The sequence below is a fragment of the Echinops telfairi genome, unplaced genomic scaffold (assembly GCF_000313985.2).
Source record: "Echinops telfairi isolate 266 unplaced genomic scaffold, ASM31398v2 ScPeMD7_1;HRSCAF=3_0, whole genome shotgun sequence".
Classification (NCBI taxonomy): Eukaryota; Metazoa; Chordata; class Mammalia; order Afrosoricida; family Tenrecidae; genus Echinops; species Echinops telfairi.
In genome coordinates, this window is record NW_022103896.1 from 42,797,275 (window position 1) to 42,814,824 (window position 17,550).

Consider the following 17,550-nt stretch of genomic DNA (forward strand, 5'->3'; position numbering starts at 1 on the left):
GCCAGCTCAGCGCGGCCACCCCGCGGGGGCGCTGCGTCTTCCTGCCACACCGGCACGGCCGGCGGCCCCTCTCCCCCCACCCCACACCTCCTGCCCGCACCGCCAGGACTCTCCTCCCACCCTCCGTCTCCTCCCCTCTCTTGCCCTCCCCTCCCGGCAAGGGGCGGGAGGGGGCGTGGCGCGGCCGGGGTTTCTGTGGCTGGGACCCGGCTCCGCGCACTTGGAGTCCACGGGAGGAGCGGGGCCCCGGCCGCTGTCCAGCCGCGCCCGTGCCTCTAGCACCCCGCGCCTCGGCCGGTCCTGGAGCCTCAGCCTCCCGCTCGCCATGGATACTTCCAGGGTCCTGTTCTTGGCCGTCTTCCTCATTAGCTTCCTCTGGGATTTGCCCAGTTTCCAGCAGGCTTCCATCTCATCCTCCTCGTGGTCCCCCGAGAACCTGCGGAACCGCAAAGAAGGGAAGGTGCCTCCGGCGCCACGAGACAGTGCCTTGGACTGGGCGTCCTCGGAGCGCCAAGAGCCCCGGCGCGGGCGACCGGAGGAAGCTGGGCCGCTGCAGCCCCGGGCACAGGAGCTGCGAGTGGTGCCCCACGATTACATGCTGTCACTCTACAGGACTTACTCCACCGCCGAGAAGATGGGCATCAACGCCACCTTTTTCCAGTCTTCTAAGGCTGCCAACACGATCACTAGCTTTGTAGACAGGGGACTAGGTAAGTGGCAGAGGACACCCCGGCTCCCCTGCTCCCGATGCTCCCAAGCCAGGGTGCCGCCGGGTCTGGCCCGAGGCTAGCTTTGTGAATTCCCCGCCGCCGCGCTCCTCTCTGGTTCTCTCGCGCTGCTTTCCCCGAGCTCTAGTAAGTTTCTGAGTGCGGCTGACGATTTTATTCTCCAGGCTCCCTCCCTCCCACCCTCGCTTCCTCCCTTTGCGCCTTTCCTTTCTGTCCCTCTTCCTTCTTCTCCTGTTTGCAGGGCTCGGGGTGGCGGCGGCTGCTTCTCTGGTGGGTGCTGTAGGAAGGGTGGATGGAGGACGCGGGAGGTGGCAGGCAGATGGCCCGGGTTGGAGAGGGACCGCGCAAGCGGCTGCGGGACCCGACGAAACCTCTGCCTCCGTGTCTGGGGCTGGTCGGCTCTGCGGGGATGCGGACTTGAACGAGTCCTGCCTGCATTTGGAGGGCGGTTTTTATCCAGGGGCGGGACAGACCCTTGCTTCGCGAGCCTAGCGGTCTGCGTGCGCCTCCGTCGCCTGAGCGCTGAGTTTATCAGCGGGCGGGAGCCCAGAGGACCTCGGATTCTTCTGCTGCCGAGTCCCCTCTCCCAGCAGCTTGAGGCCGCAGCTGGAGTGGGTTTTGCAGCGACAGCAACTAAGGAGGCGGGCCAAGCTAGGAATGGCTAAATTGGACGCCTGCTTGTACTTCGATCTCCTTGGGTGAAGGGGCGTGCGCATCCACGTTCTCAGCCAGGCAGCACCCACCCCCGGCACTTCCACCAGGGTGCTTGCTGCCGCAGGTGTGGGTGTCTGCTGGAAGCCCGCGAGCCTGCTCCTTGTCTCTGGCGTGGCCAGTGCCTTCGAGAAAGCCTCGCTGTCCCTCTGGTCCCAAACACTGCGAAGCTATCCACAAGCGCCTCAGACGCCTTCCCACCACTGTGGGAAGAAAGTCGGGAAAGGGAGCGAAAAAGACCGGGGAGCGGAGAGGCGGGAGACATGAAGAAAAGGAGGAGGGAAAGGATTCGAGTAGAATCCAAGCAGCTGTCCTCTCAGACTTGGCGCCCACCCTCCCGCTTCGGTGAGTTCCCCAGCCTCTGCCTTCCCGATCTGGGAAAGTGGGGTCCTACGAGGCTTAAACTGAGGAGGTTGCTCCCCCCAACACCTTGGGCATTTGCAAGTTTTCTGCGCAGACTCCCTCTGGCTTCAAAGCTCCTGGCCTCCTCCTTGAAAGCCACCTTCCTTCTGGACCAGGCTCCTGCCTAGCTGGGCTCCAGGCTACAATCTGAGGTCGGAGAGGTTCATGAGCTGCTGAAAGGCCTAGAGCGCAAATTACTGCCGGGTGCTTGACGGCATTTCAGCACCGCTTCACCTACGCAAAGACACGTGGTCTTCTGAGCACCTCATGCTGCCCCTGCCTTGGCCTGCCACCCTCTACCTTAGTTGTTCCCCCCACTACCTCCTAGTCTCTGGGTGTCCTCTGCCTACTCAAGGAGGCTCACCCTCACGGAGAAGAAACCCCAGACCCAGTTCAGCTGTTTGGACGCATTTTCTTTGCCCCAAAGAAAATGGCCCAAATGTCTTCCTCAGGCGCCCCAAGCAGGCGCCCCAAGCGGTCAGTCACTGTGCCCACTGGGTTTGATAGAGGGCCAGAGGTCCCTGAGGTGAACCCACAAGTGAGGGGGGAGGGGGGAGAGTTGTGGAGGTTCCAGGTCAGTGCTAATGCAGACTTACTTCACCTGTGCTGTGGCAAGTCCCCAGGGCACCTCCTGTCATCGGAGGTAAGGGTGGGGGCTGGGGGAGGGACTGGCCGCGAGCTCCGGCTGTGAGATGGTGGTGCGAGGTGGTCCACTCAGTTCAAGCCAAGGTCTCCAGGCCAACCAGACCAAGTTCTACCCTGGAATGCGGTTCTCTAGGGCCCAGCTTGGTGGCACACCCAGAGGCGACCCGCGGCGTGGCCATCCCGGCTGGAGCTGCTTCTCCCTCCCCCCAGGTTCCCAGCAGAGGTGAAGAAAGGCTGGGAAGCGGCCGGCCCGAGGGGGGCGCAGGGGAGGGGGCCAGTCGCCGGCAGCAGCCCCAGCTTGATGAAGGGAAAGCCTCTCACTGATTTTGATTTGATGTGTCACCGGCGGTGACCTCCGGCTGGACCTTCCGGGGCTTGCTTAGCATCGGGCCTCTGATTGGAGTGTTTCAACTCAGCGATCTAATTGAGGGTTCATGTCATAACACATCAAACGGTGTCTAGTCTCCCGTGATGGAAGGGACCCGCCAGTCCCGCATCGCCGGCTGCAGGGGAGAACTTCCGTTCTTCTCACGTGGGGGTTCTTAACCGTCCCAGTCCCCCCAGCAGTCACCGTTCTGTCCTGTAGGAGGGTGGAGGACCAAAGAGTAGGGGGCCAGCCTGGAAATCTTGGCGCCTTGCCCCAGGGGCTTTAAATTGCCAGCAAGTGCCACAGGCTTGCCTCTCAGGCGCAGGGGTCCCTTAGCAAAGAAAAGGAAAAGAACCTGATGCCAACCCAGGCACCCGGCATGAGCAACTTAAAGCTTATGTACCTTCCTCACCTCGGAGCCCCCAAATTACAGAACTGGGTTAACTTCCAGAATGAATGAAGAGCACTTTGGGTTTAAAAAACAGTGCATTTTGTAACACTCACTCTACACCCTAACTGGTCTCATTTCGCTGCCATCGAGTCAATGCTGACCCATAGTGGTCCCCTGTGGGTTTCCAGGACTGTAACTGCTTACTGGAGAAGAAAGCCCAGTCTTCGGCAGAGCTGTCCATCTAGTGCTGCTGTCAGTCGTGCTGATGGCAGCCCAACACCTCACCCAACCCCACTGGAGGAGACTTTATTGCAAGGTCTTTTTGTCTTTGGAAATATTAAGTAGGTCCTTCCCATTTAATCTCCAAACTTGGAAGCCTAATACCTTGCATGAAATATCTCATTTAATTCTCCCAACACCCCCTGGGGAAGATGAAAGAATGCAGACACAAGCTACTCAGGGCTTCATCCCTAGTAGGAGAGGAAGTCCCACTGGATCCTAGAACCTGCATGTTTGTTGTGGCATTGTGAGGATTGAGTAAAGGCTGAGGGGAGAGGCCAAAAGAATGGCTAGATTTCTTCCCAGTCTAATCTCCCTCAACAGAGACCCGGGCATGGTCAGGGACCAGTGAGTGAGGCTTTGGACTTAAGGATGTGAATTTGAGCTGTGCCAACAACAGCTGGAGACTTGGAGTAACCACGCAGACCGCTTATCCCAGTTCTTTGAAAATGCCCCACATTTTAAAAGGTGTTTCTTAAAAAGGTTCCTGGGTCCAGGAAGATGAGAAAGTGTCGACATGCTGGTCCCATCTCAGGATGGATGCAGACAAAAGACAGTCAGCACCTCAGAATACTCATTAAAAGGAGGCCACTGGGAATGGAGCTTTGTACCCCTAGACCTGGGGCTGAGAAAGCCAAGCAATTAGAACTACGAATTCGGGTGGGGTGGGGGAGAGCAGCGCAGCAACAGTCACAGAAGAAGGACAGCGAGCGAGGGAAAGAGAGAGAGAACAAAGCTTGGACTAACTAGTTATAATTGCAGCAAGGGAGGGAAACGCTCTAAGGACAAGGAAACCTACATGAACCTAAGAATATTGCTGTGAGATAAACGTCCCAGAGGACAATTTTTAAATAAGAATACTCTTAATCAATGTATTGATTTTCTGTTGTCCTTGCAATGGCACTCTTGGAAAGGAGGCCGTAGAGAACAAATAATAACAAGTGGAGCTGGGGCCGTCCTTGAGGAACTTGAAGCCTGGAAATGGCTCTCACGATAGCTGGCTGCCGGTTGCCAGCCTCCTCGTTTACCTTCTGGGTCCCGCCTACCTGGGGATTGCCCTGCTGTGGTGGGCTTCCAAGGGCTGCCTGAATAGTTCCCTCTGGGCAGAAAGTTCCTCCAGCGATAGAAGCGTGTGTTTGCAAAACAGCGGGTTTCTGGGTGGACCCAGCCCGCAGAGTGGTGTAATCAACGCAGCCGAGCTTTTGCCCGGACCCTGTTGTCGTTGGCAAACGGAAAATGAAATATAAGCAGGGAAGTATTTTAATGGGGATGGAGGGAATTCACAACTGTTAATTATTTGGTGACCTTGTATTCGATTTGTTTGAGTCCCTTATAAAAACACTAATGCAGACCAGACGGCCAAGTGAGGAAGCCGGGCAGAAGGTTCCAATCTACTTCCCCGGAAAGAGGGAACAGTCCTGGAAAAGGCTTGCCGCGTTGCGTGCACGTGTCTCTGAGAGCGTGATTTCCCGCAGACCCGCCAGTGCGGGCTGGCGCCACGGCCACAGCCCCTGGTCCTGCTCGGAAAAAAAACTAAGGGAGAGGGTGGGAGACTTAAGCTAGAAATTGTTCTGGTCCTTTGACTGAAGTAATGAAGACATCTTTATGTCATAAAACCGATCCTTAACCATTGTCTTATTGCTAAAGATCAACCTTATTGCTAAATAGTTTATTGCTAAACCTCTATTCCTAAAACCTTATAAGGAAGAACAGGGTCAGAGAATGCCTAATGTCTTCCGCTCCGCACAAAAGTCGTGCCTGCTTTCTGGGCCAGCTTCTTAAACTGGGGGACAGGGAGGGAGCCCCGAGGGGGGAGGAGGGGCTCTCCGGCATTGGAGAGTTTGCAAGGTCGAGTTGCCAGTGGAAGAGGGGATGGGATGGGAAATGCATTCAAACAGCCTCTTCGTTTCTCAGGTTAAAAATAGAAATCACCAATCCACAACACACGACAGGTCTTGTGAATCCCTCCCACCCCGCGACCGAATCAGGATATTAAAGCTTCCCCTTTTGACCCGAGAGGCTGCGTATCGCGTGCCCCCCAGCCCACCCTGCATTGATGGAGATTCCTGCGCAACCAGGTAGCCCAAACTGGAGTTTTCCGAGTGCCGAACAGAGAACTCTTTTGAAATTGTTGCTAACTTCCTGAGGGTGTGTGAGAGGACAGGAGTGGGTACCAATGGCCCTATGGAAATACGACTAGGTTTAGGGAAGAATGTCTCTTTCCTGCCGGAACCGCTGTTGGTACCAAACAGCCCAGTGCAAACCAACAGTTACCCAAAGCACCAAACCTCTGGGTGCTGTTCAGGGAAGCGAAGGGCATCAGATCATCGGATCGACTGTCCCTTGGGTATAGAATAAACCGGGGCAAACGGTGGTCTCTAGACCCTGGGACCCATGCGAGCTGAGGCTTCCAGACGGAAGTAGCCACACGCGTCCACCGCGCCATTCGGTGGCTCTGTGTCTACTACCCGGCTTAAAGCCTCGGCTGTTTATTTTGAAGCTCAAAGTGGGTAAATGGTGTCTCCTGTTTACAGGAATGAAATCGGTCCGCGTCCGCCTAATGGGTTCCAGAATTGCCGTTTCTGCCTTCCGGGACAGTCCATTAGCGCTGCCTGGGACCGCAGGGCTGCGTCAGCGTGGTGAGGGGCCCGCAGGCGCTGGCCCAGGACAGGCGGGGGGCAGTGCCGGCCCGCGTCCTCCCCGAAGCGCGCGCTGCGCTCTGAGTGGTCGGCGCGCCGGGGAGCGGGACGTGGCAGAGCGGCCGGCTGGCGAGCGGCCGGGGTGCAAGGTGGGCGGTCTCTGGGGCCGTAGGGTGGGGATCCGCATTAGGACACCACCCCCCCCCCTTAAATTGAAATATACGTAGGAGCCTGGGAGAATCGGTGCGGCTCCTGGCCACCGTGGGCTCCAGCGATGTTGGGGGCAGGTTCCGCCACCCTTCCCAGCCGACTGCCGCGCGGACGCCCCGCGGGGAAACCGCGCGAAGCTAGCCGGGGCTTCGAAGGGGGACTAGGAACCCCGCAACCCCGCTTCCGCAGCCGCCACCGCGAGTACCGAGTACCGCGTTGCGCCGCGCGGCTTCGGGAGGCAGACTCCGGTGGCAGTGGCCCCTACGGACGCCGCCGCAGTGCGTAGAGCACTTCAAAGCGCAGGCCACCGCCGCGTTCCCCGTGCCCTGGCCCCACCGCCACCCGCCCCTTCTGCCCCGCTCCAGGGCGACCTCCCAGTAGGTCGCATTTGGAGCGGCTAGGGAAGCGGAACCCCATACAAATGGCACCTATTTTTTCTAATTATGACCTTCCTGCGTTCAACCCCAGAAGCCCAATAGCGTTCCACTGCTCGGCCTCCCGGCCTGTGGCTCCCCCTTGCCAACCCATTTTGCCCCCCAGAGAGCCCGGGTCGTGCTTTCAGGCTACCGCGTGACAAGACTAGGTCGTTGGTGGAGGGAGGAAGTCTGCTAGCCTGGCCCCCAACGCGCGCTGCTCCCCGAAGGGCCACGACCAACGGTGAACGTGGGGATACGCGCTTCCTGGGCGCAGGGAGCTCGAGTGGCGGGGAGGCTCCCCGGGGAGGCTCGCGAAACCACTTGGAGTTTCCCTTGGCGTTTCATCGGCCTGGATGCCACCTCAACATGTGAGCACCTGTGTCTTGGTCGCGAGCTCAGGGTGGGTCCCGCGGTAAAACAAGAGACACCGGCTTGGCTCGCCAGACTTTCCCGCCGGTCGCCACAGTGCGCTGCAAACTCCCTAAACGCTGCTTTGTAAATGCGTTTGCTTTGTGCGGCCGAGACTCCTCCAGGAGTCTGGCACCTTCCGGTCCAGGCTGGGGCCAAGTACTCGCAGAAAGGGCGGGCCATTCTCCTGGGTCTGGAAGCCCAGGTTGCAGACCGAGGGGCGTGGCTTTTCCAGGGCTGGCTGCCCAGAGGGAGGATTCGGGCCGGTGGGCTCGAACTCACCCATTTGCTTTCCGCTGAACCCGAGCCTACTGGGTGCTAAGACTAGTCTTTCTCTGTGGGATCTGAGTAGATCGCCAGACCTGCAGGGACCCTCACAGTCTGGGAAGGTCTCTCCGAGAATCAATGAGAAACCCACGTTGGGCCTTTCTGGAATGAAGGAAAAAGCCGAGACACGCGGGGCACACTGAGAAGGCAATGAGACAACCTGCAGAGGGACCCTGGAGAAGGGAGGGCGGAAGTGTAGCATACCCACCGACAGACAGAAGCAGGCCATGGGCACCTTCTTGAATGGCTCCAGCTGCAACCTGAACAATTGTTCACAGCTAGGAGCGCCTCCTCTCTGGCCAAGCAGCGTGGCCCTTCCAGGAGAACATCATTGCCCACAGAACACCCTCTCTCCATAGACCCCCGCAGATGGGCACCGAGGCGAAGAGTGAGGTTCAAGGGGAATTAACCTCCAGACTCTCTGAACTGGCCAGTTGAGAGGCTAGAACTGGCTCTGGCCCCCAGAAAGGACCGCAAAGGATGGAAAGACCTAATTACTGACTGGCCTTGGGGCCGAGAGGGTGCTTTTCACCAGCCACTGTGGGAGGAGAGCAGGATAGATTTGATGCTGCAAGACTGAGGATCAAGGCAAAGGGGAGAGGGGTTGTCTTTCTATGGTGGTCAGACAAGGAGGATCAGGCAATCCCTGCTGCTTGCTTCAACCCATCCCTTTTCCTTCTGTCACTTGGAGAAATCTTGTAGAGAGAAGGAAAGCATAATCTTTCCCCTGGAAAGAAGTCTGTGGACTGCTGCCCCTTCTCCTTATCTGAGCATATAGTACAAATAATAATAATTATTATTGTTATAATGAATGACTGCATTCACTGAGTGCTTCTATGTGACATACAGTGCCCTGAGTCACTCTGACCTTTGCAGTAACCTTGAGAGTCAAGGCTAGTCATCCCCATTTAACAGATGAGGAATGTGAGGCTGGGAGGGATTGTATTACTTGCCCAAGGTCACCCAGGCACTAAGCTACAGATAAGGATTCAGATCTATATCCTGTGGCTTGAAATGCTCACTGTCTGTTGCAACTGGCATTTGCACAATGTCTTCAGGCATTTCTCCCCTCCCCCCCCTTATCTCAGTTGTAGCCCCTCTGTGATCGAGCCACCATTTTGCAGGTGAGAAAATGGAGTTTCCTTGTAAATTCTTGCCCAAAAACACAATTTTGGGCATTGCTCCAGTTTGGCTGATGAAGAAGTGAGTAGCTCTTGAGGAGCAGGGATTGGTGTCTTTTAATGATGGGTGACCTCAAAGAAATGGGGCCTCCTCAGGGTCAGCCAGCACAGAGAACAAGGACTACGGTGTCTGGAATAAGGCTACTAGGACCATGCTGCCAGCTCTCCTGCTTCCTAACTTGGGCAAGTTACCCTTAACCCCTCTGCCTCAGTTTCTCCATGAAGACAAGGGCATGTAGTCAATGACATCACTAGGGTTGGTCTCACCCAGTATGGGAACTCAGTGTCACTCCTCTTCCCCCGACCTCCTCCATGCCGGACCGTTGGACTATCCTTTTCATCACACATGACAACTAGTTGTGAATTGCTTCAGTGCAATATTTCTGAGATTATGTAAATCAGCAGTTCTGAACCTGTGGGTCACGACCCCTTTGGGGATCGAAAGGCCCTTTCACAGGGTTCGCCAGATTCATAACAGTCGCAAAATTACAGTTGTGAAGTACCAACGAAAATAATTTTATGGTTGGGGGTTACCGCAACATGAGGAACTGTATTAAAGGGTCATGGCATTAGGAAGGTTGAGAACCCTTGTAAATACTAACAATATAGTTGTTTTTTATACGCTTTACATTGAATTACAATATCGTCAGTTGTGGCAGTTATTAATAAACTGACCAGTAGCCCTTTTTATTTCTCTCCCTTTCCTTTAATGACTACTTCATTCCCAAGAAAGTTATTGAGACAGGTTCACATACTGATTACCATAATAATGTAGTTAAAACAGGAGAAAATCTGACACAGTCAGCAACTATAAAAACACCAGCAGCGAGGAAGTTCTGTGTCCTTGTCTAGAGTGCTTGGAAGGCATGTCACAGATGAAACCACGTGATGCAACAGCTCTGACTAGGAAGCATAAGAATAAAAACAACCACACACCTCACTCAGTGCAGGTCAGTTCTGACTCAGAGTGACCCGATACCCCTATACGCAGAGTAGAAGGACCCCACAGGGTTTTTTTTACCTAGGCTGTCAATCTCTAAGGAAGCAGTCTTTCTCCCATGGAGAAGGTTCAAAAAGTAACTCAGGGTAGCTGGGAGCCCTGGTGGCATAGTTGGACTGCAGTTCAAAACCACCAGCTGCTCCTTGGGGGAAAGAGGAGGCTTTGCACTGTGGCAAACAGTTACAGTCTCAGAAGCCCACAAGGGCAGTCCTACCCTGTCCTATAGGGTCTCGATGCGTCGGACCTGTCTGAGTTTGGTTTGGTTTTGCAGGCATATTGATACATGTAAGCTGGGCTTATGAAAAAGGTTCTGTTGTTATACCTAACCACAGGGATGATAAGAATGCATCCTTTCCTGCTGGAAGACTGCAGGAACATGTTTGTGGTAGTCATTTTGGTGTCACTGCCTCTGACTGTGTCACCTGGAGTGGCCCACCCACACCTTCAGTGATGCCGCTGAAAGGTACCTTCAGTGGTACCTTTCTCTTAAGATTAAATGAGTTCAGAATTCCGATAATCATAGCAAGTTGTACATCAGGTAATTATGCAGGATGGTGAAGCAAGAGTACTGGGGCCCAGGCCCCCTGGAGAGGGGGAGTTCTATGGATCACTTCTTAAATCCCTCTGGCGAGGGTGCCGAGCCAAGGGCCAGGAATTTGCAAGTCTCAGACTTCATGGGGAGCCAACAGGTCCCACTCCATCCAGGGAGATAGAACTCACGGAGCACAGCTCACCTGCAGAGGCTTTCATATCCAGGAAGAGAAAGGCTGGGAGCTCACTCTTACTCACCAAGCATCCCTGCTTTGAGAACTTCAGGCTAGTGCTGAGGGTTTGGGACTGTGAACCCAGCCAGGAATTCTATCCTCTATCGAAGAAGTAGAAAAGACATTCCTGGGATACCCCATTGTCCACCCTGTGTAGGCTGCACTGACGATAAAAGTGGCTGTCCGTTTGCTCCTAGGCTGGGCGCCAGGGGTCCAGTCTGGGGTGTGGCTGCTGTGGGACTGGGGTCATACCTGGGAATTAATATCTTCAGAAGTTGTCCCTCCTTAGGGTCTCAGTCTCCTCCTTGCACCTTAAGACAGATCTTGGAAGCTTTTGGTGAAGATTCAGTGCCCGAGAACATTAGAGTGCTGAGCATGTGTCTGTGCCTGTCCCTGTGCCCATGCCCATGCTGGACACCAAGTCCAGTGACCCATTCTGTAGATTCCCAAACTATGCTGATCAAAGGCACTGCCTGGGAATCTGGTGGAACTACAGATCCCTGGGCACCTCCCCCTAGGGACCAATTCCATAGATCACCATCGAGCCTAGAGAACTGCTGATGGAGCCCAGAGCCAAGTTTGGGGAACTAGGTGTTAGACATTCCCTGCTGCTGTGCTATTAGGTGCCCTGGAGTAGAATTCTGACTCTTGGCCACCCACTGCTACTGAGCAGAACCTCCCTGTAGCGTTTTTCAGGGTGTAATTACAATTTAGAAATCCCCATGGGACAGTTCCAGGAGAAAGGTGCCACTTTGTACTCTCATAAACAGTTACCTACTCAGAAACCCACAGAGGCTGATCTACCCTGCCCCATATGGTCGCTGTGAGTCGGTATGGGCTCGATGGCAGTGAGTTGGATTTTTCGGCGTTTCTGGCAGGGGCAGTTCAGTAAGACTCTGCGCTGTACAGGGTCGTCCTGAGTGGGAGTCCACCCGAGGGAACCTAAAAGTAATAACAGCCCTTTTTTTTTTTATGGAAACAGATCGCCAGGTCTTTGTCCTGCGGCGCCACTGGAAGCCGCTGGCTTTCTAAGGAGCGGGTGAGGCCGGGGCGTGGCAGCTGTGAAGGCTGGAGTTTGGTTTGTAATCCTGTATGGCGTGTCCCCTCGTTCCTGCATTTTTCCCCAGTGGGGACGGGGTGAAAAATCTCGCTGTCGTCTCGTTTTTCTGACTCACCACTGTGGAGTCCAAGAGTTGATGCTTCTGCGGGCGGGGCTGGGGTGCGGGGACGCCTGGCCAGGAGGGGTCCAAGGTCGCAAGTGGCAAACTGAGAGCTCCTGAGCAGGGACGCGCGCTGGGGTGCAGAGCATATGTGGCCCGGAGTGACGTGCAGGTCCTGAGGGCGGGGGGATGACGACCCTCTGGAGGGGCTCAAACTGCCCACTTGTTTGGGGAGAATGGGATCCTGAGTCCATCGCATCCCGAACGAAGTGGCCGGTGTTTAGAAACCCCGATCCAGGGTGGTCCCAGCACCCGCTCCCTGGAGAAGGCGTCGTACCCCCGATCCCCGCAACCCCCCCTCCCCCCGTGGGCCAGGAGGCGAATGTCCTGCAGGTGCACGGTCAGGCCCCTGGCCGCCTTCGTGGGAGGTGCCCGCCAGTTCTGTGGTGCCCTGAAAAGGCGTCACTTCTGCAGCCGCTGCGGCTCGCTTCTTGGCTTCCTGCAGCCGCGCACCCGGCTCGTGGACCGATGCTTTTAGCTTTCTAAGGCACGTTCCTCAGCTTTAAAATGGGCTACTATCACCTACCTCGCAAGTGTTCCGTTCTTTTCCTCGTTCCCCTACCTACGTGTTTCCCCCTAAACAAGCAAACAAACACAAGGAACCCTAGTGGCACAACAGTATGGCTAAACCTTAGAAAACCCCACGGAGGCACTTCTGTGCTGTCACATGGACTTCCTGCGAGGAGAAAGATCGACTGGGCCCAGGACAGGTCACAACAGCGAGAGAAACCACACAGCGGAAGCACAGCGGTGAGCTGCACTCAGACCTTTTCCAACCTGGCTTTCACTTAACTCAGAAGAGGATGACTCTTTCTTCAGATCGGAGGGAGGACTTGTCTCCTCACCCTTTCCTTTTTGACCCGCCCACCAGGGAAAGTGAATAAGCGCACATGGAGGAACTCTAACTGGGATGAATTATAGGTCTTAGCACTCAACCAACACAGTTAACTGGGTGTGAAGGCAGCCCCCCCTGCAAGTCAGGTGGATGCAAATGAAAAGCCAACAGCCCAGCCCTCCTGGGGCGTCACTGATCAATTTCAATGCGAGGACTGCGGCTCTGGGTGGAGCCAGGGAGTGTAGGAAAGGGCCCCAGTGAGATCTGGAAATGAAAAGTGCTTGTTTGCGACGGAAGAGCTGGAAGGGAGGGTGACTTGATGGCCACGGCTCTCTTTTATGGAGGATGTGATGAGCATGCAGGGGAGTGGGCTCCGTGGGGGAGCTGGGCGCGGCCTCTTGCTGCCTGGTCAGCAGGCAGAGCACGTGTGTGTTTGGAGGGCTGGAAGGGGGGAGCTGTGTCCTGGTGCGTGGCGGCGTGTGCACTTTCTGGGGAGGCTGCTTGCCCAGGGCGATTTCTCTAAGGCTGGGCTGCTGAGCAGGCCCAGGCAGGTGGAGAATGTGGGCCCAGGAGCAGCACAGCGCAGCCACCTTCAGGGACCCGCTGGTTAGGGGCTGAGGGTTCTGGGGGCCCAGTGAGAGGACACTTGGCTGAAAAGATCAAGGGGTGTGCTGCGCGGTGGCTGCAAGGAGTGGATAGGGGGCTGGAAGGGAGTGACTTGGCTCTAGTCAGTTCTGCCTCAGACCCAGCCCTGGGGCCCTGGACTTTGGAGGATCCAGTTTATCCCTCCCCACTAAGGAATCCAGGAAGGCCTAGAGACAAGTCCAGTCAGAACCTGCACCCCTCTTCTAGACCCGAGGCTCACAATGTCCGACTGCCTTACCTCAGCACAATCCGCCTCACCTGCGAACAAATGAAAAATGCAAATCATGGGCCCTGCCCCAGCACTGGGGGTGGAGCAAGATTTGCATTTCCAGCAAGTTCCTTTGTGGTGCTGATGCTGCAGGAGTACCTTTTTTGGACAATTCTGATACCTGAGGGGCTGAATCTACTGATAGCCACTGGCAGGTTTAGTGGTCTTGCGAGCTGCTACTCCCACAGTCTAGGACTCAGGTAGGAGGGGTGGGGGGTGAGGGGCAGGGTGTCACAGAGTTCTTGCCCAAATAGCCCTAAGTCCTCTTCCTGGGCATATGTACCTTCTTCAATGAATCTGCCCTCCCAAGACATGACAACACCACTGATGGACACGCTCCTAGGAAGCCTGGACCTGTGGACTGGGCTGTCTCCCAGCAAGCAGAATAGACCAGTGTGGAATGGAGCTGGGGAAAGGAAGAGAAGCCCCAGCTGCAGGCTGAAGTTCCCATCTGCACTCTAGCTCTGGAACCAAGCAATGAGAAGGGTGGTTTTGGCAGAAAGACCATCAGAGGTCCAGGGATTAGTAGAGCTCCTGATGACCACCATGAGGGTGACAGAAATGTGCCTCAGCCATGGAGAGCAGCCTTTTATTGGCTCGAATTTTAAAAAAAGAATGAAAGCAAAAACCTCCCCGTATTCCATGGGAGAGAAGGTGATCATTATTCTTGACACCTGCCTAAATGCTCTGCAGCCAGTGACTCTATGTCAAGGTTTTTAAAAGCAGACATGTAAACGGTTCCCTAGGGGACACTCCCCCCCAATTTTATTTTAAAACCACCAAACAAGCCCATTGTCTTCAAGTTGATTCTGACTCATGGTGACCCATGTTGTCACAGAGTAGAAGTACATAGGGTTTGCTTGTCTGGATCTTTCCTTTCTTTCATGGTGCCCCTAAGTGGGTTTGAACCGCCAACCTTTTGATTAGCAGTCAGAGTAGACTATCTGCATCACCCACAGACCTTTCAAAACAACAAACAGACTCATCCATGCCTTTGAGTTGGTTCCAACTTGGAGCGACCCTAAGGGCAGAGTAGAACTGTGGGTTTTCCCTGTGCACTGTGGGTTTCTGAGACACACACTACAGGAATAGGATGCCTCATCTTTCTCCTCAAAGACCTGTCAACCCTAAAAATTCGGTCTGGCCAGTATTTCCCCCTCCCTGCTACCTCGGCCACTCTTGGTTGTTAGACTCCAAGACCTGGACTACTGTGGCGGCAGTGAAGGCGCTGTTGGGGATTAGGATTAAATAGCCCCGTATGGATCTAAGCCTCTTTTACTAGCTGTCTAACTTTGAGTAACTGACTTAATCTCCGGCAGCTTTGCTGTTCTCCTTTGCCAAATGGGAACACTATGAGCACCTACATTCCAGAACTGAGTTCGTGCATAAAGTAAGGATTAACAATATGGTAGTCACTGTAAACATTTAGTTACTGCAGCACGTGATGGCTTCCAAACTCAAAACTCAGTGCCACCAAGTTGCTGATGTGGACTGACAGCAACCCTGGAAAACAGGGTAGAACGCTGCCTCTGAGTTTCCAAGACTGTAGCTCTTTCAGGGAGGGTGGCTGATGGTTATGAATTACTGACCTTGTGTTGCGTGAGGGCTTCGGTTTGTCTTGGTCATTAAACTGCTAGTCTGGGGAGACAGATGCAAACAGCTTGAAGGGAAGCCTAAGGCCACAGATCCGAGACGGGCAGTGGCTGAGGGTTCTCAGATAGGGGCTTCTTCAAGGGAGTCCAACTCACTCAGTCACTCACTGTCACCGAGTTGATTCTGACTCTTAGGGGTCCTCTGGGACAGAGTAGAACTGCTCTATTTGGGCTTCTAAATATTTATAGAAGCCTTATCTTTTTCCCATGGAGCAATTGCTGAACTTGTGGTTAACAGCTCAACTGGTAGCCCACTGCGCCACCAGGACTCCTGAAAAGAGTGGACAGGGTACTCTGCCTTCTCCCTGGTTTTAAGATGACCCTGACCGGTTTGAAGGGTTTCTCATCCATAAATCAACTGCTGCCAGCAGCCTTCCCCTTTTTCACCTCTAACCCTTTCCACTGCTCCATCTCAGGCCAGGGCTTGTGTGTGAGGACCGGGCAGCCAGCCCTGTGGTCAGCCCAGAGGGAACCGCGTGTGGCTGAGGCCCCAGACCCTGCGGCTTGAGGCTGCATCTGGATAGGTAGAGGCTAAGGTCGGAACCCTGAGCCCAGTGACACTTTTATTATTGAAATCGACCCAAATTTTACTAGCTTCTGGGGAAAGCTGGGGGCTTTGGGGATTTTTATATTTGCTGGGTTGTAAATATTTTATGGGAAAGCAGCCTGGGAAAATCTGGTTGGCTTTTCCGCCTTGCACATTGAAGTGGGGTTGGATTCATGCACAAATGTATCAAAAAAGAAGTCCGGTTTTGCCTTGGTCCGGAAGAATTCACCTTGGATTTTAAAAGACTCTCTGCCCAGTGCTTCAAAACCCCACTTGCAATAATAATAATAATGATAATAATAAAAGACGAATCTCAGGATTAATGGCAATAACAGGAGGATTTCATATTGGGTCTGGGGAGGGGAGGGACTGTGGAGTCATGGGGTGGGGTGGGTGGGTGGTGTGCCTCGAAGCCTCTGGGGTTAAGCTCTCTCTCTTCTGGATCATCTTGGTGGAGAGGTGCTCATGTGCCACCTGTAGACTTCTGCAAACCACCTTGATTTTCTGTTTTGTTGTCCAATGGTTGGTTCTAAGAATCTTTTAAAAATAGAAGGAAAAAAAAAAAGACACACTTGGTAGCCCTCATTCTGTCTGCCTTCGGTTCAACCTGAATGCCCCAAGAAAACAGCCTGATCGTAGCACGGATGTCTTCAGACCACTGGGTTTAAACTAGGACTGCATCTTTAAATCATCTTGGAATTAGAGTTTAAAGGAGAGGGAGAGGGAAAAAGGCTAGCAGAAAGCCCAATGCCAAAGCCCTATCCTCCGATATTGATTCCACTGGTCTCGGGCCAAGTCTTGGCTTTGGGAGTTGTAAATTCCCCAGATGATTCTAATGTTCAGCTATGATTGGGACTCGCTGGCTCTTATTTTCTCCCTTGTTCCTGGCGTGGGCTCTAGGTCTCGCCTGGGCCTTTGCACTGTGGTGAACAGATGGGAGATGGATGTGGACATCCTTCCAGCTCCTGTGGGGTAGGCAGGAGTGGGGTGTTGTTTGGAAAGACAGCGCACTAAGGAGACACATATAAAGGAGGTAATTATAGATAAAGCCAAGTGCTGGGAAGATAATCAACCAGAGCCTTGCGATAGTGTCTGTGCGCAAGAGGCTACTTTGGATAGGTGGGTGGAGGGGGAGGTGTTGGGGGGGATGGGATGGGAGGGCCACGCAGAGGAGGTGAAGTTTGAACTGAGACGTGAAAGATGAGGAGTCAGCCCAGAGCAAGACTCGGGGATGCAGGCCTAGGCTCTCCACCACAAAGGTCACCCTCGTGGTTAAACAGCTTCCGAAGGGAAACCCGGGAGGCCGCCACCTCTCCAGCCACTCCAGTGGCCACCGACTTCCGCCCTGGGCGGCCAGAGCTGGGCATGGGGAGGGGGCAGGCCCTGATGCGCGCCCGCCCTGCGCCGTGGGGAGCCTGGGGGTGGTCGGCCTCGGGGCTGGTCAGCCTGACCTCCTCAGCCTGCCTGCTCCCCGCCCTTTCCCTCCCTCCCGGGGGCCCGGCCGCCAAGCACTGGGCTGGTTTCTCCCTTAAGTGAAACTGACTGTAATTATTTTTTATCTCGCAGACGATCTCTCGCACACTCCTCTCCGGAGACAGAAGTATTTGTTTGATGTGTCCACCCTCTCAGACAAAGAAGAGCTGGTGGGCGCGGAGCTGCGGCTCTTTCGCCAGGCGCCCGCAGGGCCCCGGGGGCCGCGGGCCCGGCCGCTCCAGGTGCAGCTCTTCGCCTGCCACTCGCCCCTGCGGCTGGACGCGCGGGCCCTGGACCCCCAGGGGACGCCCCCGGCCGGCTGGGAGGTCTTCGACGTGTGGCCCGCCCTGCGCCACCAGCCCCGGAAGCAGCTGTGCTTGGAGCTGCGGGCCGCGTGGGGCGAGCCGGGCGCCCCGGAGACCGAGGCGATCGCGTCGGCGCC

At 55.0% G+C, this 17,550-nt stretch overlaps 1 protein-coding gene across 1 annotated transcript in view; it reads left to right on the plus strand.

Annotated features, from left to right (window-relative positions):
* Positions 1-325: 325 nt before the first annotated feature.
* Positions 326-17,550, plus strand: part of GDF6 (growth differentiation factor 6) — a 17,857-nt gene continuing 632 nt past the window's right edge. The window contains exons 1-2 of the mRNA XM_013006903.1: positions 326-710; positions 17,202-17,541. Of these exons, the coding sequence (XP_012862357.1) occupies positions 326-710; positions 17,202-17,541 (725 nt within the window). The remainder of the gene's footprint in view (positions 711-17,201; positions 17,542-17,550) is intronic.